This window comes from Phyllobates terribilis, unplaced genomic scaffold, assembly GCF_046119375.1.
Source record: "Phyllobates terribilis strain yellow unplaced genomic scaffold, ASM4611937v1 Scaffold_9__5_contigs__length_417890890, whole genome shotgun sequence".
Taxonomy (NCBI): domain Eukaryota; kingdom Metazoa; phylum Chordata; class Amphibia; order Anura; family Dendrobatidae; genus Phyllobates; species Phyllobates terribilis.
This window is the reverse complement of record NW_027362769.1, coordinates 139,283,902-139,309,262: the sequence shown is the minus strand read 5'-3', so window position 1 is coordinate 139,309,262 and position 25,361 is coordinate 139,283,902. Positions and strand designations below refer to the sequence as shown.

Genomic DNA, 25,361 nt, shown 5'->3' with positions numbered 1-25,361 from the left:
TCATCATATATTTATTTTAAAACTAGCCCATGGGTATGAATTTATTTTATTTTTTAGTGCTTAAATGTGATTCCTTGGTACTGCTGCCTGCATTGCATCCTCTTTTGCCTTGGGATGTCATCTCTCCAGTCAATCAGTACCCACCCAGCGTGTGTATGGGTGGGTACTGTTTTTAGTCCAGTGAAGTCAGTGGGTTGAATGTTAAAGCGCTTATTCCTTGTTTGCATAGTTCCTATGTGCAAACTTGTGCTATTTTTTTTTTCATCTGTTTTTCAAAAGCATTAAAGAAAAAAATTCACAAAAAATATGGATTTAAAAAAACAAAACGGACAACTCAGAAAACAATACAGAACTAAAATATGACTCTCAAATGAGAGAAAATTGTGTGTGTGTATATATATATATATATACTGTATATATACAGTGTGTATATATATATATACTGTACATACCAAAAGTTTGGACACACCTTCTCATTTAAAGATTTTTCTGTATTTTCATGACTATGAAAATTGTACATTCACACTGAAGGCATCAAAACTATGAATTAACACATGTGGAATTATATAGTCAACAAAAAAGTGTGAAACAACTGAAAATAGGTCTTATAATCTAGGTTCTTCAAAGTAGCCACCTTTTGCTTTGATGACTGCTTTGCACACTCTTGTCATTCTCTTGATGAGCTTCAAGAGGTAGTCACCGGAAATGGTCTTCCAACAATCTTGAAGGAGTTCCCAGAGATGCTTAGCACTTGTTGGCCCTTTTGCCTTCACTCTGCGGTCCAGCTCACCCCAAACCATCTCGATTGGGTTCAGGTCTGGTGACTGTGGAGGCCAGGTCATCTGGCGTAGCCCCCCATCACTCTCCTTCTTAGTCAAATAGCCCTTACACAGCCTGGAGGTGTGTTTGGGGTCATTGTCCTGTTGAAAAATAAATGATCCAACTAAACGCAATCCGGATGGAATAGCATGCTGCTGCAAGATGCTGTGGTAGCCATGCTGGTTCAGTATGCCTTCAATTTTGAATAAATCCCCAACAGTGTCACCAGCAAAGCACCCTCACACCATCACACCTCCTCCTCCATGCTTCACAGTGGGAACCAGGCATGTAGAGTCCATCCGTTCACCTTTTCTGCGTCGCACAAAGACACGGTGGTTGGAACCAATGATCTCAAATTTGGACTCATCAGACCAAAGCACAGATTTCCACTGGTTTAATGTTCATTCCTTGTGTTCTTTAGCCCAAACAAGTCTCTTCTGCTTGTTGCCTGTCCTTAACAGTGGTTTCCTAGCAGCTATTTTACCATGAAAGCCTGCTGCACAAAGTCTCCTCTTAACAGTTGTTGTAGAGATGTGTCTGCTGCTAGAACTCTGTGTGGCATTCACCCGGTCTCTAATCTGAGCTGCTGTTAACCTGCGATTTCTGAGGCTGGTGACTCTGATAAACTTATCCTCAGAAGCAGAGGTGACTCTTGGTCTTCCTTTCCTGGGGCGGTCCTCATGTGAGCCAGTTTCTTTGTAGCGCTTGATGGTTTTCGCAACTGCACTTGGGGACACTTTCAAAGTTTGCCCAATTTTTCGCACTGACTGACCCTCATTTCTTAAAGTAATGATGGCCACTCGTTTTTCTTTACTTAGCTGCTTTTTTCTTGCCATAATACAAATTTTCACAGTCTATTCAGTAGGACTCTCAGCTGTGTATCCACCAGACTTCTGCACAACACAACTGATGGTCCCAACCCAATTTATAAGGCAAGAAATCCCACTTATTAAACCGGACAGGGCACACCTGTGAAGTGAAGACCATTTCCGGTGACTACCTCTTGAAGCTCATCAAGAGAATGCCAAGAGTGTGCAAAGCAGTCATCAAAGCAAAAGGTGGCTACTTTGAAGAACCTAGAATATAAGACATATTTTCAGTTGTTTCACACTTTTTTGTTAAGTATATAATTCCACATGTGTTAATTCATAGTTTTGATGCCTTCAGTGTGAATGTACAATTTTTATAGTCATGAAAATACAGAAAAATCTTTAAATGAGAAGATGTGTCCAAACTTTTGGTCTGTACTGTATATATTTATAATAAAAAAAAACTTTATTGCTAGTGCGAGTGTGCCCTGATTTTTGGACTTGATATGTCTCACATATCGTGACTTTCAGGGGTCATCTGAGCACTTCTGCAGACAAGTAGGTGACCACCTCAGTACGCACAGGAATAAGACACATCGGTAGTGTTGTTTTTTTTTTTTATTATTATTATTATTATTATTATTATTGGACTATTCGTTTAATGGGGTTGTTCACCTTTTTGGCAGCATTTTTTTTTCTTAACTGCTCGTATTTTTGGCTAAAAATCTTTTTTTTTTTTGTAATTGGGTCTCTGTAAAAACTTTGCACAATTTTCTTTCCATGGTCTGTTTTATTTGCTGGCTTATGAATGAGTAATCTGAGAATCAGACATTGAGCTCATTCCTGACTGTCCAACTAGAAAATTTCTAACTTTTTAGCTCTTTTTTTTTAAAATAATGAAAAAGCTGCTCTCAGCTGAATATGACCATAGATCACATCAATGTTTGCTTTTAAAGGCTCTTTGTGTCCCTGCACATCCAAACAATGCAATTTTTTTTTAATGATACTGAATTACAAAAAGGAATTTTTTTAGTCCCAAATACATGCATTTAATTAAAAAAAAAATTAAATATATTTCTGGGATCCCACTTTATTAATAAAAATCACAAAAATAATTTTTTTTTTTAATCTTCATCGGCCTCATCTGGCATGAAAGATGTCTTTTTAAGAACATCTGGTGGCACAGCCTAACCCGGGAACTGGGCAGATGACATGCCCGCCTGTGATCTTTGTCTCCAATTTTGCCCGACCTTTGTGTAAAGGAGACCAAGGAAAAGTCAAAAAGGGGTTTCTCACCTTGTTTGTGCCCTCTGAGTTTTCAATGCGCATTTTAATGATGTCACAATTAACTTTCCTTAATTCCAGCTTCTGTCATCTGTCTTCTTGAAATGTGAGAAAATGTGTCTGAAAGGTCGACATATGGGCTTCATACAATTGATTCTGCCGAGAAATTAGCAAAATGTTAATTTAGCGCTCCTTAAGAAACATGTAGCGTAAATCATATGCACAGTGCAACAAATAACACTTTCTTGTCCTGTTTGTATTCTTCGATTTGTCTTGAAGTTGAAAAAGCACTTTATTTTTTTTCCTTCTACTTGACTTCACGCTCAGGTGATGGAAATCTGTTTAGGTCACGTGGTGGACACCCGGGTCACTTCACACTGGACCGGCAAATGCACTGCAAATCTGATATAGAAATATTACATTTCTGTTACTGTTTAATTTCATAAATATTTGCTTTCAGAGAAATTTGGGGAAAATTTGGGTAAATATTAATGCATTTTTTTGATGACTAATTATTACGGACGAGCCGCTTTTATGAAGGAGTCTGAACATTGCAAAATAGACAAGATTGAAGCTTTACTTACCTGCTCAACAGCCGTGACTTATGTCACCCTTCTATAAGGGTGGAAAAGTAACTTTCCAGAGGGGCCACATGAGACCGTTACTGTTGTGGAAGGCCGAACCAATAAATAATTAATTCTGCTGCATTTTAATATTAATTATATCACTTAATATTCAGCAGAATGAAGTATGGTGACATCCCACTATATACTGTGTGAGCCCCCACATGGCCCCTCTGTCTACAGTGTGAGCCCCCACATGGCCCCTCTGTCTACAGTGTGAGCCCCCACATGGCCCCTCTGTCTACAGTGTGAGCCCCCACATGGCCCCTCTGTCTACAGTGTGAGCCCCCACATGGCCCCTCTGTCTACAGTGTGAGCCCCCACTTGGCCCCTCTGTCTACAGTGTGAGCCCCCACATGGCCCCTCTGTCTACAGTGTGAGCCCCCACATGGCCCCTCTGTCTACAGTGTGAGCCCCCTCTATATACAAGAGGATGTGGATAGCCGTAACAATAGGCAGCGACGAATGACTGGCAAGGGCATGGTGTGGCCCTTGGGCTACTGTTGCAGTCCTTCTGCTTTCTCTGTCCACAGGCCGGATTGGAACAGGCAGAGGCCGGATGTGGCCCGTGGGCCGCACTTTGGCCAGCTCTACTCTACATTGAAAGAGAAGTCTGCTGTGAAAATCCTCATTAGAAACTTGACATGCTGTAGCTTTTCAAATCCACGTTGCAGGCCAATTTCCTTACGCAGAAATTCTGCAGCACGTTGATATAATCTAAGATCTCATTTGTTCCTGCCCTATGTGGACATGTCCCTGCTCTACAGTGGTGATAAGTACTGCACCCGTCTGCCAATCATATTTTTTTCCCGTTAGAGATGTTCCGGAGTTTTGTTTTTTTTTAAATTGCATTAACGATAATAAATAAAAATTATATATATATATATATATATGTATATGTATGTGTATATGTGTATATGTATGTGTATATGTGTATATGTATATGTATAATTATACTCTCCCGCATTGGTTCACAGCAGCTCACATTCTGGCGCTTTCCCAGCCCTCGCTAATCTCTGCTTCCACTGGACGTGCTTGGTCAGCCAGTCAATGGCCATAGCCAGCGATTGGATGAGCAGGTATTCTCGGTGTGTTGAGATAGGACCAGCTGAGCGGTGGCCTTTAAAAATTCCCAGTGACATCAAACGGTGATCTTGAAAACTGAAATATAGAAAGGTTAATGGATTCAAAAACTATAAGTTGAAAATAAAAAAGTTGTTGTTGAATGTATCGACTTCTTCCCCTATGAGGGAATGGCTGCTACTTTCCCTTTAAATAACAAAAGCTGAGCCCAATCCTGTTCCCAGTGTCATGCTCTTTGATTTGGCGAGGTAGGAGACTCGCATGGCAATAGCCATTAGATTTCCTTACACAGTTGCCAATTATCTATCATGTTCTCCCATCTGTGAGTGTATTTTATCAGATGGGATAGTTGGGACACTTCCAGGATAGGGCAACGTGGATGGCAGTCAAACCTTATCACTTGGAAAGTGAATTCTGAGGCATGGGGCTTGTCATTAAATAGATAGAAAGGAAACTGTTTTCTACAGCTTGTGAGAACACAGTCATAATATATATGCAGACCTGGAAGACCTGCCAGTTGCAGAAGACTTTCTCATCCGCTCATGATTGCGGCTCAAGCCTGATGCATTAGAGGGACATCTGATGAAGATCTGGTTTCACCAAAGGTTCTGCAGGTGGTCTACATATATTACAATTACAGCTATGACTTGCCTCCAAGGGTACAACCCTTGGTCTTTTAGCTCATGCAGCAGAAAAGCTCCTAGCATATATGTAAAATGTAATCCATAGGCCACCATTTACCTCACATGGCCAGAGAGTCTCCACTTGCTCTATATCGGGCTTGCATCAGGGATATAAACTGTAAGGGATCAGTCGCACCTCACCCTTGGAGGCTGAAAACATTTTTTTTTGTTCCATATGAGAAGATTAGTGATACTTGGAGATTTTTGCATTTAGACCCGGAAACTTCAAGTTGCGCCGCTGGATGATCTATGTCGTTCTACCTGTACTGTGGCATCCATCTAAGGCGTAACAGAAATCTTTCCAACGTGTACCACCAACTTCCACTCTGAATGCAGTATTAATGCCGCCGCCCAAGGCTAGGGCCACAGGCTGATACTGCTCACACAACAGCAAGTCTCACATAAGAATAGCAACAATTTTAGGGCTGTGATATGGCATTAAAAAGTCAAAAATGGCATGCAACTTGTAATAGTCTATGGATATAAAGTTACTTGCAACCCGAGACACAATAAAAAAAAATCTAACCATTATTAAATGGAGCAATCGCAATCTTCATATGAAATGACCAGTGATTCCGTGTACACCCAGTTCCCTAGTCAAAAGGTGGCTTCACATAAAAACAGCCCTTTTACAAATTGATTGCCATAGGAGGTTGTAGCTTTCCATACTTCTTGCTCTTGGATCTCCAAAAAAAAAAAAGTAATCAGTGTACATGATTTTAGCAAGTCAATTTACTGTACATAATGGAGCAGTAGGACATTTTCTCAATTGAACAAATGGGTTCAAGGCAAATCTGCAAGGAGTTTGTATGTTCTCCCCGTGTTTGCGTGGGTTTCCTCCCACACTCCAAAGACATGGATAGGGAATCTATATTGTGAGCCCCAATGGGGACAGCGATGATGTCTGTAAAGCGCTGTGGAATTAATGGCGCTATATAAGTGAGTAAAATAAATAAATAAATATGGCAAAATATGTATAATTATTGGATGACTGTTGTCTTTCCTTTTGAACTGATGCAGGCCAAGTGATCAGATGACCGCAGAGTGTCTGAAAGCCCTGCTGATACAGTATATCGCTGGTGGATCTTCATTTTGGCCATACAAAGCACAGTAACAGCTGCATGCAGCGGCTTCAGCTCCATGAAGGACTTCTTACAAGGAGACCTCCTCGGTGTGATGTCCATGAAGGACATCCTTATGTGGAGACCTCCCCTATGTGAACGGCCATATTCTTGGTTTCAACTCCATGAAGGACTTCCTTACAAGAAGACCTCCTCCCCTTTGTGTGACGTCAATATCTTCTAATCGGCAACCTGGGCACTGGATGTCATCATGAGTTAACCCCTCTAATATAGCGTAGTACATCTATATCTTCATTTTATGGAAGTATTAATTCACATATAGCTCTACGTCCCCCGATCTTCACCTTCTATTTTTCCAGCGGAGGAACATCAGCCTTGAGACAATTATGGACAATTCATGTCTGAGCCGAGTATAACCTCTTACCCACAACAATGCTGGTCTTCTATCTAAGCGTCGTTAGGAGAGCCGGTAATTGGTGTGAGGAGCTAGTGCCGTCTTTCTGCTTGAACGGCAGTGGGCAGCGCTTGTCCTCGTTATCCCATGACCATAGAATCGCCGCCATTTCTGACATCATTAGGGTCATTAAGGACTTGCTTTAGAAAAAAAAAAGTCGCACCTTCTTATTCCCTTGTGTGATTTCCTCATTGTTTGTCTTTAAAGTAACTGGGAAAAAACATGGTCCACATTAAAACAATCATTAAATTCATGTTTGCAGCTTATGTTGCTGCCCGTTCCTCACAGTAGAAAACTACTACTGTCTATGGCACAATGGTATTAGCAAATTGTAGGGGGTAGATGGGACTACTTTGGTCAGTGTACCCACAGACTGCCCCAGTATATAGGGTGATAATTGCTGTAAAAATATCCAGAGACTGAGTTATTCCATTGTGTTTCTTCTTTACAAAATATACAGAAATTAAGAGAAATATTTTTTATAGTACTTTTTGTGATTTGGTAGTCTGCCTTCATGCTTTTGTTTGTTTTGTTTTATAACATGCCAAAAAAGAGGCAGTGCTTTAAATGTATTGTTACCGTGTACAAGATTTTTACTTTATTTTTTACAAATTTAAGTACTTTTTTTTTTTTTCTTTTCTTCCAGTTGTTTTTATGTATTTTTTTTTTATTAGCTTACTGGCAGACACAAATGGTATGGACCCTACGGGTGCTTCAGTACTAATTCATACGGCACAGATGCTTTTGTGGTACGCTCGTGTACGTTAGTCAGTAGTATATTGTATTCTACCATAAACTCCCTTTTTTTTTTTTTTTTATTTCTTTGTGGAGGTTTTCGATACTCTGTATATCTTGGGGTCATGTGCTATGGATTGTCAAGCTAATATAGGGCTCTTGCACTGCAAGGGCCTATACTGTACCTCCACCTGCCTTGTATTTTATGCAAAGGACATTAATTATTTTTTTAATTTTCTTAAAGATCTTGTGAGATTATTGCAGTTGTCTATGCCCGGAGCTGCACACCTCATGTCATAGGCCACTATATTTTTTTTCCCCAGAAAACTAAAAAGTAAGCTTTCTGGCAAAATTGCTGAAACGCTTCTAGGAAAACTCATGAGAAAAGCCATACCCAGAGCATGGATGGCAAGTTTTGAAAATGGCATCAAGGACCAAAAATGCACAAAAAGTGCGATGAAACGCTAATATTTCCTTATGGACGCAAAGCGAAAATCTGACCGTAGCGGTTTTCAACCATTAACGAGTGAAACTTGGGTGTTCTTTTTTTTGTTTTGTTTTTTTTTACGGAACAATTTTCATCAGTGATCAAGATCAGTGTGTTTTTGCTTTTTACCATCAGTGATTTTCTCTTATTTATTTATTTTACTCACTTATATGGCGCCATTAATTCCACAGCACTTTACAGACTTTATCATCTCTGTCCCCATTGGGACTCACAATCTACATTCCCTATCAGGATGTCTTTGGAGTATGGAAGGAAACCAGCAAACACGGGGAGATCATACAGACTCCTTGCAGATGTTGTCCTTGGTGGGATTTGAACCCAGGACCCCAATGCTACAAGGCTGCAGTGCTAACCACTGAGCCACCATGTTATTGTTTATAGCACGTTGCCTAGAGGACCGGCCACTGGTGCAGTCTAGCAGTGGTGCTGCCCTATGCATTTGCAGAAAAATTAATAAATTAAAAAATTACAAATCTTCTCCTGCCCATTACACAGTTAAGGAAGAGTTAGACGGCCGTATAACTCGGACAACAATCGCAGCACAATGCTCGGACTGGCCTTCGGCTCTCCCGACCCAAATGTGACAGCTGCTTAGAAATACATGCTGTCACACTCAGGTCGGGCAAATGGTCTACACAAAAAAAAAAGAAAACCGCGAACATACGAACAGTTTGAAAGCTATATTGGGTACACGTTCTATCCTTGGAAAAAACAAAGAGAGAGAACACGTATGTGAAGAACCTGGACGCCTGAGTGAGGCCTAACAGAGTGGACCTGCTGTGGCTACATGTAATACCATATTTCCCCTCTAGTAGTTACTGGAATGGAAATGTTCAGCCAATGGCAGCTTTTTCAAGCAGAACGCACCATCTTGGCAGCAAGATCCTTGACGATCCTCTGATTTCCTCTCTGTGATGGGAAAAAAAAGGAAATCTCACCCAACTGTAGAAGAAGGGTCAACAATGGGCATATTTTGACTCAACCACATGATTACAGTAGTAGTGCCTACTTTACAATCATGTCATAAGGCAGACAAATATGTTCTTAAAGTAGTAAAATTAACATTATTTTTGTTGTTTTTTGGGAACAGTCAAGTCTTTGTAGACTTTTTTTTTTTTTTTTTTTTCCATTGAGTCCTAGAACAGTTGGACCTTCCAGACAATATGGCGTTCCTTGTATGTCCAGGACCAGCTTTAGAGACATTACTTATCGGCAGCCTTTAATTATTGTTCTCGCTTTTAATGTCACCCGAGTTAAATTTTTTTTTTCAATGCGACGCTCCCAAGCCAACGGTTAATCTGCCGAAGGGTTAAACCAGCAGGAAAGAATTCATTTCCACTTTAATGACCTCGCCTTGCTGGGCTCGGACAATGGGGAACATGCTTCTGACTTGTACTCCTATTGCCAATTAACACCTCCGATAACAGGTCGCCTCCGCTCAGCACCGGAGCACTCGCCGTAGTTTACATGCAGCTTGTTTTTTCACACTACTCGTTTAATGCTCACGAAATTAAAGCATTAAAAGGCTGGTTCCTCGACTTCGAAATAAACATAGCGTCCGCACCCCCCGAATGTATATTTGTATATTTTTATGTTGATTTTTTTTTTTTCCCGCACTTTTCCTTTTCTTATAAACCAGCTGTGGAGAAATGTAAAGATCCTAATTGCTGTAAAGTTTTGCAGTCTGGGGAATTCTGGACCGGAAACGATCGGCCAAATCTGTTATTTCCTCCGTCCTTGAATTAATGTCACTGCTCATTATCTAGGTATCGTTTTATCTTTTGACGTCCACATTTTTTTTTTTTACCTTTTTTCTTAGAATAGTCTAGTGTAAAATGAAGCCTAAACTAATATAAAGTTCCAGTGGAAAAAAAAAAAAATAATAAAAATGCAACGCAAGTGTGTCATTAATGTAGCCCTTGTTAATATTCATTACTTTTGTACGTTTATTTACTGCAAACACAGTTCAGCATCTGATTACAGCTTTCTTATCAGTCGTTTTGACTCTTGTTTAATCAGCAGGTATTTAATAAACCTGGCGAAGTAAGTGACGGAAGTTCACACTAACAGGAAGGTGAAGTAAAACGGCTAATAGTGTTAATAAATTTGCTAAAAGGCCTGAGCAGATAACACATTAGGTTTGTGCTGTTACCGTCTGAAATGCCTTTTGTAGCACTTTGTCAACAAGTACTGCCCATGTGAAAAAGACGAGGCAGAGCGCCGACTTCCAGCGTATTCCACTACCAGCACATGGTGTCTTTTTTTTTTTCTTCTTTCTTTATATGACATGCTTGCAAAAAATGAGTTTATGGTTCGTAAAACCAATTGGGTGCAAATTGATCTTGCTTTTTTTTTTTTTTTTTATCGTGGATTTCATTATAGTGGAGAATACGAGGATAATACATTTTATTCAGTCATAGTCTATATTGAAAAAAAAATAATAATAAAAAGCTGAGTAGATATTGACAAAATCTTGTTCCAAAAACAAGATCGCCTGGTAGTATTTTCAAAGCAGATTGGGCAAATATATTGATTAAAATACGTTGAGATAGTATCAAATTGTCGACTCTTGTTCAGCGAAGACCATTTCTAGACAAAGATGCCCTTTATTTTATTATTTATTTTACTCGCTTATATAGCACCATTAATTCCACAGACATTATCGGCACTGTCCCCATTGGGGCTCACAATCTAGATTCCCTATCAGTATGTCTTAGGAGCGTGGGAGGAAACTGGAGAACCCGGAGGAAACCCACACAAACACGGGGAGAACATACAAACTCCTTGCAGATGTTGTCCTTGGTGGGATTTGAACCCAGGACCCCCCAGCGCTGCAAGTGCCACTGAGCCACCGTGCTGCCCTGAGATGGTATCATATTGTTGACTCTTTCAGCAGAGACCATTTCGCCACAAAGATGCTCTTGTATAATGTTGTGTGCCCAAGGCACGAGATATAATCCTAATACCGCACCCGGGCTGATACCGTACCGCTGTAAACCTACAAGTTCATACATAGACTGGGTAGGATAAGATATTTTATTATGAAGGGATTCTTATCTAAAGGCAAGTTTTCAAATATGATGGCGTACTGAGCCACTATTTGTTGGCACACAGTGTGCCAACTACACCACAGTGTTGTACTATAGTAAATCCTTGTGTCGTCCTCTTAATTCTTTGCCTTTCCGCTTTGTGTTTGCTCAAAGCTTTAGAGTCCATTCACATATTAGTTTTTCCGCATACGAGTGCTATCCGCGTTTTTCACAGACAGCACTTGCACCTTTTAACGGTCTATGGGGCTGTTCACTTGTCCTTCATTTTTGGTGGACCAAGTGATCCTTTAAAAATCGCGGAGCAATGTCCGGTGTTGACCCAAGTGTCGGATCAAAATCGGCAATGCATATCTGTGGGTCCATCAAAACAACGGACAGAACTCTGATACCATCACCTAAGAGAAGGTGGAAAAACTTTTTTTTTTGGTGTTTTGTTGTTTGTTTCTTGTGTTCTAGAAAAACTGATGAAACTTTGACCAAACTCCGATGGTAAAAACTGAATCACTGACCAAACTTTGACACTCTGGGGGAAAAAACACTGATGAAACTTATACCCAAAAAATCACTGATGTGTGAATGAGGCCTTACTTGAGGCTATGTCGATTGATTGATAGATAGATAGATATGTAAAAAGGTAGATGGATACAATGTATTTGCTTGGATAGATGGAAGAAAGATGGGTCGATTATGTATTTTTGAATAGATATGTAGGTAGATACGTTCTTGGATATATTTTTTTATATGTATGTTTGCATTTGCAAAATATATATATTATTATTTAGATTTTTTTGTTTCGCAGCCGTACATTGCTTATTGAATTTCTTAAGTTTCTGATGGCCGCAATTAAGTTGTGTTTTTTGTTTTTTTTTATTTCTCATAATGTGATAAGTACCTTATACATTGTCATTTCACAGTTAATCGACCCTGTATTTATTATTTTAACGGAAGTTGAATAAAGTATGCGATTATAGTCTTCATTTTTATTTCCTGTTCTGTAATAGAAAAATAAAAAATAAAAAAAATGGGTAGTAGGGAGTAGACATGGGTCCTGAGCATAGGAGAACTGAAATGACTTTCTCTGCTCTTCCCAATTACATTATCATGATATCATAATTATCCTGGGCTGCGAGTTAGTGGAAGCCCGGGATAAGGCGCTCCAGGTTTCAGATTGTTTCTACCTCCTGAGTGAAGGCTGTGATTATTGCCCTGCAGGCAGGTCAGTTCTCTGGCTAACACTTTTAGACAGTTAAAGGCAGATTGTAGCAGCTATACTTTTTTTTTTTTTTTCTATATTTTTTTTTTTTTGCGAGAGAGAGAAATCAGTCAGATCGATTTCCAAGTGTCTTGTAACTGACCTTTCACCAGAAAGCAGAAGAATTTACTTTGTTCTCATTTCCTTATGTTTTTGCCTTCTTTTAAAATCTTCTTTACATCCTGTATTTTCTGCTGTGGAATTAGTCGCACTTTTAGGTCGGTTGCAGGAAAAAAAAAATTACTTTTACTTCACTAGGTGCCTGGTAAATCACTATTAAATTGGATTTCCGATAATACTTAAAAGCAGTGGCATAACTAGAGTCTGATAGGCTCTGGTGCAAAATTTGGACGTGGGCCCCCACCTACATGTTGGTCAGATGTATAGGCCCCTATAATATTGTAGATACTATAAAGATATGCCTGTTTGCCCCCCATATAATAGTATCCCCCATCCTGGCCCCTTGTTGTAATAATGTCCCCCCATCCTGGCCCCTTGTTGTAATAATGTCCTCCCCAGCCTGGCCCCTTCTTGTAATAATGTCCTCCCCAGCCTGGCCCCTTCTTGTAATAATGTCCTCCCCAGCCTGGCCCCTTCTTGTAATAATGTCCTCCCCAGCCTGGCCCCTTCTTGTAATAATGTCCTCCCCAGCCTGGCCCCTTCTTGTAATAATGTCCTCCCCAGCCTGGCCCCTTCTTGTAATAATGTCCTCCCCAGCCTGGCCCCTTCTTGTAATAATGTCCTCCCCAGCCTGGCCCCTTCTTGTAATAATGTCCTCCCCAGCCTGGCCCCTTCTTGTAATAATGTCCTCCCCAGCCTGGCCCCTTCTTGTAATAATGTCCTCCCCAGCCTGGCCCCTTCTTGTAATAATGTCCTCCCCAGCCTGGCCCCTTCTTGTAATAATGTCCCACCACCCTGGCCCCTTCTTGTAATAATGTCCCACCACCCTGGCCCCTTCTTGTAATAATGTCCCACCAGCCTGGCCCCTTCTTGTAATAATGTCCCACCAGCCTGGCCCCTTCTTGTAATAATGTTCTCCCCAGCCTGGCCCCTTCTTGTAATAATGTTCTCCCCAGCCTGGCCCCTTCTTGTAATAATGTCCTCCCCAGCCTGGCCCCTTCTTGTAATAATGTCCTCCCCAGCCTGGCCCCTTCTTGTAATAATGTCCTCCCCAGCCTGGCCCCTTCTTGTAATAATGTCCTCCCCAGCCTGGCCCCTTCTTGTAATAATGTCCTCCCCAGCCTGGCCCCTTCTTGTAATAATGTCCTCCCCAGCCTGGCCCCTTCTTGTAATAATGTCCTCCCCAGCCTGGCCCCTTCTTGTAATAATGTCCTCCCCAGCCTGGCCCCTTCTTGTAATAATGTCCTCCCCAGCCTGGCCCCTTCTTGTAATAATGTCCCCCCCAGCCTGGCCCCTTCTTGTAATAATGTCCCACCCAGCCTGGCCCCTTCTTGTAATAATGTCCCACCCAGCCTGGCCCCTTCTTGTAATATTGTCGTCGCCCCCCCCCATCCTGGCCCCTTCCTGTAATAATGTCCCCCACCATTCTTATCCAGTACATTTTAAAAAGAAACAAAAGATTGTTACCTTCCTTTGCTCCCACGACTTGGGGAATCCTCCTGTATAGCCAGTGCAGAAGCCGGCAGCTGACTTCGACGTGCCAGCATAGCAAGCCGATGTCTGCTGCCAGCCTCTGTCTGGAATTGTGTATTGCAGTGCAGGGAGCTAGTGGATTTTTGCGCCACAATACATTTCAGTTGAATATGCATCTGAGGGGATTCACATCTTGGTGAAATTGGCGTTAGTGGGCACCCCTCCCACACGGTCGCAGTCACACACTCTGTGACTGATCGTTACTCCCCTGCTTAAAGGCATATTCCAATCTTGTGTTTTTATCCTGTTTTATCCAGTGTCCGGATAGATCTTTATTTATATTTTAACTTTTATTGTAGTTCTCAAGCAGCTTTGCTCATCCAGCATTGAAACATATCGCTGCTACAGGCTGTCTACAATGCCAGTTATTGCAGACAGCCTGTAGCAGCGATGTCCCCACTACATTAACTGCTGCCGCCAATAACTGGACCCAGCGGTCTTGTACTGTCTACCTTAGTGGCATGTAAAAGTTTGAGCACCCCTGGTCAAAATTACTGTTATTGTGAACAGTTAAGCAAGTTGATGATGAAATGATCTCTAAAAGGCCTAAAGGTAAAGATGACACATTTACTTTGTATGTTAGACAAAAAAAATAAACATTGTCGTTTTTTTACATTTGAAAAATTACAAAAAAGGAAAATGGGCCAACACAAAAGTTTGGGCACCCTTGCAGATTTGTGTGCTCAGATAACTTTGACCAAGATCTTAAAGCGCACCTGTCAGCAGGTTTGTGCTAAGTAAACCACATACACTGCCAGGTGGGCGCCGTTACACTGAGTAAAATGATGCCTTGGTTGATGAAATCTGTCCAGTAGTTCTTTTTATAATCCTTATTTTCATTTCTAATATAATGAGTCTCGTGTTTCGGGGCGGCCTTTGGGGAGGGGCTGTAACTGGTGCTCTGCTTATGTATTAATATCTGTCTTCTGGCAGGTCACTGTGCTTTCAGTCACCTGCCTACTATTTTAAATACTGCCTGTGTAATTTGTGTGGCATATATGAAATTTACATGCACCAAAAAGAAATTTGCCTGCCGCAATATGGCGCCGCGTGCCGCGCACAGCATTTCTCGGCAACCGAGAAATGCTACTGCTCAAGCACGGGTGGCGGGGGCCATATTGCTGCAGGCAAATTTCTTTTTCCTTTAGCAAAATGGCACCCACATGTGCGCAGTAGCATATATCGCTTGCCGATATATGCTACTGCGCAAGTGGCGCCATTTTGCTGGAGGAAAAATAAATTTGCCTACTGCAATATGGCCCCCGCTGCCCGCGCAGTAGCACCCACAATAGATGACCTCAAAAGGCGCAAGCTAAAGGTTTTACAATGGCCCTCACAGTCCCCTGATCTGAACATCATTGAAAATCTGTGGCTAGACCTCAAGATAGCAGCGCATGCAAGAAGGCCCAGGAATCTCACAGAACTGGAAGAATTCTCCAAGGAAAAATGGAGGAAAACCCCTCCAAACAAGAATTGAATTACTCTTGTCTGGCTATAAAAAGCATTTACAAGCTGTGATACTTGCCAAAGGGGGTGTTACTAGGTACTAACCATGCAGGGTGCCCAAACTTTTGCATTGGCCCATTTTCCTTTTTCAAATGTTTAAAATATAAAAGATGGAAAAATTATACTTCTTTGCCTAAAATACAAAGGAAATGTCATCTTTTTTGGAGATCTTTTCATCTTCAACTTGCTTAACTGTTCACGGTAACAGTAATTTTGACCAGGGGTGCCCAAACTTTTGCATGCCACTGTACAAGACCCGCTTAGCCAAGTGATTTGGCTTGGAGGGGTCACGTGTTGTAGTTGTGATGTCGCAGTTGCAGCCTGTCAACAAAGATCAGCAACAACGAAGAACCTGCAGTTACCGCTGTTCAGCTGCTGCCTATGCACAGTGTACACAAAGTGACCAGTCAGTGGTGTGGGCTGGGTTTCTCAGAGCTCGGCATTTAGAGAAGTTGTAGCACTGCAGCCAGGGGAGTGGAGTCTTTATTAAATGGACGAACTCCGACTCTTAACATATATAATAAATTGGGTTCATTAGTACAATGCAGGATGTGCTATACATTTGGGAAACTTATGAAATGTCCTATAAATATCTGTTCTATTCCTGATCTAAGGATCTCGGCTTTTAGTTGAGATGAATCTGTGCGGCACTTTATGTACACGCTCAGTAGTGAGGCTGCTCAGTGGAGTCAGCGGTTTGGCTTACTGACTCCACAGCCCTGGCTGCAGCAGAGAAAACTGTGATTTTTATCATAACTGCAGCAAGCAGCCCAGCAAGTGTTCATAAATCGGGGTCTCTGCCTCTACGTCAAGTTGCTCTCAGATGGGCTAGCAAAAACCTGGTGACAGATTTCCTTTTAGAAAGTGGTTGTGCAGGTAGTGGAAGCATAGTCCTAATAAAGCGAAGCGTAAAGGTTGTACTCCTGTGCTCACACTAAACTCCTCACCTGTCGTCCCTCCGATGCCAGGTGAAATTGTTTGATATCACTTTGCACTATGGCAGACGTTTTGTGTACTCCTCCTTATTGTATAGTAGTGACCTATGTACCTGACATGGGAGTGGCATGATGTATTTTATTACTTACATTCTGACATCTTTTTAGGGTCCTCCTACTGATGCCCCTGCAGTGGACACAGCTGAGCAAGTGTACATTTCTTCTTTAGCATTGCTTAAAGTAAGTATGTATATATGTGTGTTCTATCAAAATTATTTTCCTGAACTTGTACCTTACAATGGCCATGTCTTAAAGGGGCTGTCCACTACTAGAACGGGCCCTACTCACGCTGGGCCCTACTCACGCTGGGCCCTACTCACGCTGGGCCCTACTCACGCTGGGCCCTACTCACGCTGGGCCCTACTCACGCTGGGCCCTACTCACGCTGGGCCCTACTCACGCTGGGCCCTACTCACGCTGGGCCCTACTCACGCTGGGCCCTACTCACGCTGGGCCCTACGCACGCTGGGCCCTACGCACGCTGGGCCCTACGCACGCTGGGCCCTACGCACGCTGGGCCCTACGCACGCTGGGCCCTACTCACGCTGGGCCCTACTCACGCTGGGCCCTACTCACGCGTTTAAATACTTGTACTGACCTCTGGTGCCGTTCCAGCCGTGTCCAAGGGCTCATGTGAGGTGGTTTTGACACCTGAGCTATTCGCCCAATCGCTACTGACATCACTGTCCCCTTCTTCAGACGTATAAGTAACCTAGAGGAAGTGAGCGGCCAGCCGCAGCTCACACCCCCTGTTGATTACTTATACGTCTGAAGAAGGGGACAGTGATATCAGTAGTGATTGGGCGAATAGCTCAGGTGTCAAAACCACCTCACATGAGCCCTGGGAACACCAATGCGAGTGCAGACACCGCTAGAACCGCACCAGAAGTGAGTGTAGATGTTTTTATTTTAAAACATTCAGATTGAGTAGGGGTAGTCCTACTAGTGGATTACCTATTTAAGCCTGTCTAAGTGTTAAATAAAAGTCAGCCGAAATCGCCGATTTTGGCAGGATCGGATACCCATCTAATATTCATGTGGACCCCATATCTGTTCCCAGATGGATTGATTGTCCGAGGACATAAGGATCGGGCAGTAAGAAATCATTTGCCGTATCCTTTTGTTCCACAGGTTGATAAGCTGCTGCCAGATTAATGGCATCATTCACTTTCCATATAACGCTCTGAAAAATAAAATAAAAAAATCCAAATGAGGGAAAGTGGTGAAAACATAATTCCACTGTTTTCGTTTCTTTTTTTTTTTTTTTACTTGAAAAGAACATCGTAAATTTGATTCTTTAGTTCAGTACAAATAGTGATAAAAAACATATGGAGTTTTATAAAAAAAACTTCACTAGCTCGTAAAAAAAAATATATATTTTTTTTGTCCTTCTATGAGACTTGAATCTATTTCATTGCTTGCACAATATTCTGCAATATGTAAATAAATAAGCTCTTAGCGGGATATTTAATCTGAAAGCAGCATAATATAGAGGCAGAAGAGCCTGATTCCAGGGATGGGTCACTTTCTCAGCAGCTTGCTGTAGATTCAATGCAATCAGTGTTTTATCAGCAGGAGATTATCACGACCGGTGCCAGGCAGTCCAGCTAATCTGTGCAACCCCGCCCCCACCACTGATTGGCAGTTTACTACAATGTACACAAGAAGCAGCCAATCAGTTATGTGGGCAGAGTTATGCACAGCTCAATAGTCATTAAACTGCTGCAAATACAGCAGAGAAAACAGGGATTCTGTCACAGCCCAGTAAGTGATACATTTCTGGACTCAGGATCTTTGCCCTTATGTCAAGCTGCTCTCAGATTTCATAGCAAAAATTTGCTGACCGATTCGCTTTAAGAAGTCCATCTCGCCCACTGTGTAAACGTGGACGAACATGGACAAAGTTTATGCTGCATGACAAGCATCTAAAAATTTGTCTGTAAGTTGTGCAAATATGACTTTTTTTTTTTTTTTTTTTTACCCTCTTTTTTTAAATTTTATATATATATAATAATTTTTTTTTTTTAATAAAAATGCCACCTTGACAGATGCATACAACCAGCAGTATTTGTACTATATTTTAACACCCCTTTAAGGGGAGTCTTGCTATGTGGAGTTAAGAAATGCATTGCATGCTCCAGTTAGGCAGAAATCACATGCGTTCTGTTAATGGAGCTTTTCTCATTCTAGATGCTAAAGCATGGCCGGGCCGGTGTCCCCATGGAAGTCATGGGCCTGATGCTGGGAGAATTTGTGGATGATTACACTGTCAGAGTCATTGATGTCTTTGCCATGCCCCAGTCTGGAACTGTAAGTCCTTTTAATATATAAAGTGCATCTGTTTAATAGTTAATTGTATCCTGAAAGCACCGCAGGATAAAAAAAAAGTCTTCAATAAAAAAATAAATTTACAAATGTAAAAGTAATGGCTTGCAGGTGCAAATGATGGAACGTAAGCATTGGTATAAGGCCATATGGAGTACACGATGTACCAATGATACAAAATTAGTTTTATTAGACTAAGTCATAAAAAGCCGGAAACTCTCTAAAAACAGGAGGCAGGGGTGCTGCTGCAGGAGAGGGGCGATGCTGCGTGCCCCAAGATCTCAATCTGCACTTGCACCGCCTCCAGCGGCCATTTTCCCGAAGTCCACCCCAGTGAAAAGGATGGGAAGTGCAGGGACACCCAGCATTTTCTGAAAGTATTGAGCCTGCGCCCCTCCTCCCAGCTCGGGGCCCGCAGTATCGCCCCACCAGCTTCCTGCAGCAGCTTTCTTGCCTCCTGGAACTCCGCTCCAACGCAGCGGCCCCCTCCCCCGGAAAGCTACTGTAAAAGCGGACTATAAGACGCACCACCATTTTATTTAAACAAAAATATTTTCCTCTCCAAATTTTGGAGTGTGTCTTATAATCTGCAAAATACGTGTATATACTCACAATTACATACACAGACACCGTAAACTTCAGCAGTGATTTATAGGATTAAACGCAACAAAACTGCATGCAGTAAGCTCTATCTAGTGGCTAGTGCCAGAAAATATAATGAAAACTACTAATAGTATGTGTATATAATAAGCGCGCGCACACGTATAAATAAATACATCGATTTGTTAGGCCGGATCTAGACACACTTTATTCCAGAGACGTTACATAGTTGTTTTTGCAGTATGTGCAGTTCACACTCTGACCCTAAAAGTGCTTCCCCGTACCCCCTGTGAGCTTCTGTTCTGCCTCAATAATAGACATGAGCTGCCTGAACAGCCTTTTTCCATAATGCCACCGCTAATGTTTGGATTGGCCTTACTCATAACTGTGTAGGCTTTCTACAAAACTGTCATGTTTGTCACAAATTGCTCCATTTGCTAATTAACTTGATTTTAGAAGATGAATCCGGCTTCCTTTTAACAGTTTTGTGTCTTGTTTTGTAACAGCGATAACCCTTTAGTAGTAGATATCTGAACAGCTTGGATTGCAACTTTCATTCCTCGTTGCAAATATTGAAAGGAATTGTGCATATTCTCATTTTATGCACATTGCAAATCTTCAGGGGAAAAAAAAACAACAATGTCCTTTAGGAATTCTGATGACAATGTGGGTGAAAATGTGAAATAATTGTGGGGGGTTTGTATTTCATAGGGCGTCAGTGTTGAGGCGGTGGACCCGGTGTTTCAGGCTAAAATGTTGGACATGTTGAAGCAAACCGGAAGGTAAGACAATTTTGGTCCGAATTTTTTATACGTGATTTTGAGTCTGCTGGCACTTTCTAAGCATATTAAAACTTAGTGGCATGTAAAAGTTTGGGCACCCCTGGTCAAAGTTACTGTTATTGTGAACAGTTAAGCAAGTTGAGGATGAAATGATCTTTGAAAGGCCTAACGTTAAAGATGACACACTTCCTTTCTATTTTAGGCACAAAAAAAGTGTCATTTTTTACATTTTAAAAATTACAAAAAGGAAAATGGGCCAATGCCAAAGTTTGTGCACCCTGCATGGTTAGTACCTAGTAGCGCCCCCTTTTGAAAGTATCACAACTTGTAAACACTTTTTGTTACCAGACAAAGAGTCTTTAAATTCTTGTTTGAGGGATTTTGAATCGTTCTTCCAGTTCTGTGAGATTCCTGGATCGTCTTGCATGCTCTGCTATTTTGAGGTCAAGCCACATATTTTCAATGATCAGATCAGGGGACTGTGAGGGCCATTGGAAAACCTTCAGCTTGCGCCTTTTGAGGTCGTCTATTGTGGATTTTGATATGTGTTTAGGATCATTATCCATTTGTAGAAGCCATCCTCATTTCAACTTCAGTTTTTTTTACAGACTGTGTTATATTTGCATCAAAAATTTGTTGAAATTACATTGAAATCCATTCTTCCCTCTATCCATGAAATGTTCCCCATGCCATTAGCTGCCACACAACCCCAAAGCATGATTGATCCACCCCCATGCTTAATGGTTGGTGAGGTGTTCTGTTCCTGAAATTCTGTGCCCTTTTTTCTCCACGCATACCTTTGATCATTGTGGCCAGAGTGCTATTTTAACGTGCACTGGACTTGTTTCCAAAGTGCATCAGGCTTGTATAGATGTTCTTTTGCATACTTGTGACACTGAATTTTAGAGCGAAGATGCAGGAGTGTTTTTCTTCTGATGACTCTACCATGAAGGCCATATTTGTGCAGGTGTCTCTGTACCACAACTCCAGAGTCTGCTAAATTTTTCTGAAGGTCTTTTGCACTCAAGCGGGGGTTCTGACTTGCCGGTCTAGCAATCCTACAAGCAGCTTTCCCTAAAATTTTGCTTGGTCTTCCAGACCTTATCTTGATCTCCACTGTTCCTAGTAACTACCATTTCTTAATGCCCTTTCCTCAGTTTGAAATGTAAACTTGAAAATGCTTTGCTATCGCTTTATAGCCTTCTCCTGCTTTGTGGGCCTCCACCATTTTCAGAGTGCTCGGCAGCTGCTCAGAAGAACCCATGGCTGCCGATTTTTTTTCACAAAATTAGAGGAGGCTGGGTTTTTATAAAGCCGGGAAATTTGCATCCTCTGGCCTTTCCTAACGATGATGGTGAATAAGCCATAACCCTAACACTCTAATTAAGGTCTGAAGCCTTGGTCAAAGTTATCGCAGCACACAAATTTCCGAGGGTGCCCAAACTTTTGCATTGGCCCATTTTTCCTTTTTCCAAGTTTTGAAATGTAAAAAATGACACTTTTTTTTGTGCCTAAAATACAAAGGAAATGTGTCATCTGTAACTTTAGCCCTTTTAGAGATCATTTCATCTTCAGCTTGCTTAACTGTTCACAATGACAGTAATTTTGAGAAGAGGTGCCCAAACTTTTACATGCCACTGTATAGATGCCTCACTGATGACCAGTATTTTAACCCCTTCCTTTCACGTGTTGGTATATGGAGTGGGCTGAGGAGCGGAGCCCCCATCATACCTGCCAGGTGCTGGTGCTATTAAACAGCTGGCACCGTAGCAGCAGCAGTCAGAACTTTCTCTGATCGCTGCTGTTTAATTATTTAAATGCCTGTGTCAATGACCGACACTGCCATTTAAGTAGCGCAATTGCCGAAGCATGTGCGGCGACTGCTATTGGCTCCCCATGATGCGATCGCGGGGTGCCGATGGGTTATTTTGGCAGCCAGTGGCCTGCTGAAGACCCTCACTCCCCCCATGGCTGCCATCGTGGTTCTTCTATGAAGCCTTCTTTGTTCATGGGCTTCATCAGAGAACAGCAATCTTACTATAGTCAATACTATAGTATTACAGTAAGTGATTGCAGGTTAATGTTCTAAGGGGACTAAAGGAAAAAAAATAAAAGTTTAAATCCCTGCCATTTCCCCACTTTAAAAATAAATGGAAAAAAAAGTATATCTGGTATTGCAGCATACATAAAAGTCCGATCGATCAAAACATAAAATTAATTAAACCGTGTGGTAAACACCATAAAGAGAAAAAGAAATCAAAATTCTATAATCACATTTTTTTGTTTCACATCTCCCTTAAGAAAAAAAAAAAGTGCTTAAAACTTCTTATATAGCCCAAAACATTTTACCAATAAAATTAAGAAAAATATACAAGTTGATAGGTCTTTTTTTTTTTTTTTTTTTTTTTTTTACCCCACAATGAACGCCATAAAAATAAAACACGAAAAAACAATGGCAGAATTACATTATTTTCACAGTTTTGCTGCGCTTGGAATTTTTTTTTCATTTTCAAATATATTCTATATTAAAGTGAATGGTGTCACTAACAACTGCAATTCATTCCTCGAAAAACAAGCCCTCATACAGCGATGTCCCTGGAAAAAGAAATAAGTTACGGCTCATAGAAGAAGAGGAGGAAATAATAAAAGGGATTAAATATTATCCTCACTAAAAACCTGCTGCTTTTGGGATGTCCTCCTCTGTCCATTTGTCTGCGTGTTACATGTAAGGAACATGGTGATCACTAGTGTGGGGGTTTTTTTTGTTTAGTTTTGTTCACATATTTTTTAAAGTCCGTTTTGCCCGTCCCTTTCTTTTTTTCTCATACAGTCTGGCCGGGCCCATTCACTAGACAGGGCATCTTTGATCTGAAAATCAAATAATAACTATAGGATATGTCTGAGGTTTTACAGTTTTTTCTTTCTTTTTGTATCCATGATCTACAAAAAAAAAAGTCAGTCCGTGTTCAGGTGTTTTTTTTTTTTGTTTTTTTTTTTCTATCTTTGCGGATAAAAATGGTCCAAGTGGAATGAGTCCATCAAAAAGTGGATATCGCTCAGCTGCCGTCTGTGTGTAATTCATGTGCTGTCTGTTCTTAACTGATAGGAGAAGCTTGGAATATTATTTTTTTTTTTTGAACCTGAAAAAATGGATGTCACACTGATGGTAAAAATCCGATCCAACACACAGATGATTTTTTTCAGCAGCCACTGGGGGCTGCCATTTTTATTTGCTGGTGTGTAAGTGTCTGAGCACAACACTTGCACACCATAAATACGGCAGCTCCTGGCCATAGGACACATCGTGATATACATGGCTCAGCGGTGTACAGATGAGTATCTAATCACATTGCATGATACAGTCCGCGTATCTAACACCAGCATGTAATACAGTGAGTCGGTGCTGCCAGCCGTACTGTGACTCCGTCCACATCTCGGTATCACTTTGCAGTCACCACCAAGATGTCTCCGCACTGAGATCCTACACTTTATCCTCACTTATCCATATGCAAACGCCCGGAAGGAGAGGAGGGACGTCACACACGTGAGCAGATCCCACCCACTTTTATTGCTTTGGATAGCTGCTTCCCCTAGTGTTTAAAAGTGGAAAATATGAAAACTTTTAGAATTATTTTTCATATTTTTATACCATTAATTTGACGATGCATTCCATTTAAGTACGATCATGTCGCTCCATTAACTCCTAACTGAAGTGGGAAAGAGCAGGAGATCTGGATCCAGTGAACCCAAAGCTATCCTATCCACGGGTAATAGATGACTTTTGTAAGAGAACCTTTTTTAGTGCACAGGTTAAAATAAACGTATATAAAAGTTAAACGGACCTTTTTAAAAAGAAGGGAAAAAAGAATACAAAGATTAGATGACGAACCAAACTTTCTCGTCTGAATTTATTTTTATTTTCTTGGTTTATATGGCGCCATTGATTTACAGATATCAACATCGCTGTCCCTACTGCGGCTCACAATCTAAATTCTAAACTATGGAGTGTGAGGAAACTGGAGAACACCAGGAAACCCAGGCAAACACGGGGAGATCATACAGACTCCTTGCAGATGTTGTCCTTTGTGGGATTTGAACCCAGGACCCCAGCGCTGCAAGGCTGCAGTGCTAAACACTGAGCCACCGTGCTGTCCTTCCCACTAGCCCGGGTGTCGTTGTACCCGCTGCCATCATTCTTGCACACGCATTTTTAATATTGCACTTGAGAAGATAGTCAGAGATTTGCCGTCATAGTTGGTTCTAATTGCTTTATTAGTAAACAGACCTGTCTGGCAAATCGCCGAACGCTAATCCCGCATCAGATGATGATGATGATCCTCATCTTCTATGCAGTTTTATTCTTTTACCTCTCAACAGTTGTCAAAATTCTTATACTGCGAGAGGAGAGAGAAAAAAAAACTTCAAAATTAATGTTAGCAAAAGGCTCAGCAGCTGAGCGGAACAGTGCAAATTGCTTTTTGACTGGGTTCCTAGTTGTACTGCTGGTTTAATTGATATTTAAAGAGAAGATATTTACTCAAGTGCTGAAAGGGTAAAAACTGGCTCAGGGAAGGTGTGGTAACAGGGTGAAGTACTGAAAGCACGATCTACTACCGCTAATGTGTATCCCTTAATGATAGCACTCCTTTGTCACACTTATTCATGTTCATGCTTTCTCATGGTGAATGTTCCTAATGGCGCCTTTTTCACACCGTTCAATTTCCTTCTTTCCAGTCCTAATTTATACCCTGTGTTAGTTGTAATGCCTCTTTCCATATCGCACCGTGTTTGGGAACCTGAGAGCCGTCTTCTCTTTCCAGGCCTGAGATGGTGGTCGGATGGTACCACAGTCACCCCGGATTTGGTTGCTGGCTCTCCGGAGTCGATATCAACACCCAGCAGAGCTTCGAAGCCTTATCCGAACGAGCCGTAGCCGTGGTGGTCGATCCCATTCAGAGCGTAAAAGGAAAGGTAAAGTGCAAGCTGTTTATGTAAATGTTGCATGCGTGTGTGTTTTTATTTTTACTTTTTTTTTTTTTTTTGGTAATTTTCCACTTTTTTTTTTTTAAATTTCACTGCTTCAAATTTTTCACGCTTCGATGTGTAATTAATACATTG

General features: G+C 41.4%; 1 protein-coding gene across 1 annotated transcript in view; it reads left to right on the top strand.

Moving 5' to 3' along the window:
* PSMD14 (proteasome 26S subunit, non-ATPase 14) overlaps positions 1 to 25,361 on the top strand; it is a 92,477-nt gene that overhangs the window by 18,130 nt on the left and 48,986 nt on the right. The window contains exons 3-6 of the mRNA XM_073647062.1: positions 16,645 to 16,716; positions 18,727 to 18,846; positions 20,173 to 20,243; positions 25,064 to 25,214. Of these exons, the coding sequence (XP_073503163.1) occupies positions 16,645 to 16,716; positions 18,727 to 18,846; positions 20,173 to 20,243; positions 25,064 to 25,214 (414 nt within the window). The remainder of the gene's footprint in view (positions 1 to 16,644; positions 16,717 to 18,726; positions 18,847 to 20,172; positions 20,244 to 25,063; positions 25,215 to 25,361) is intronic.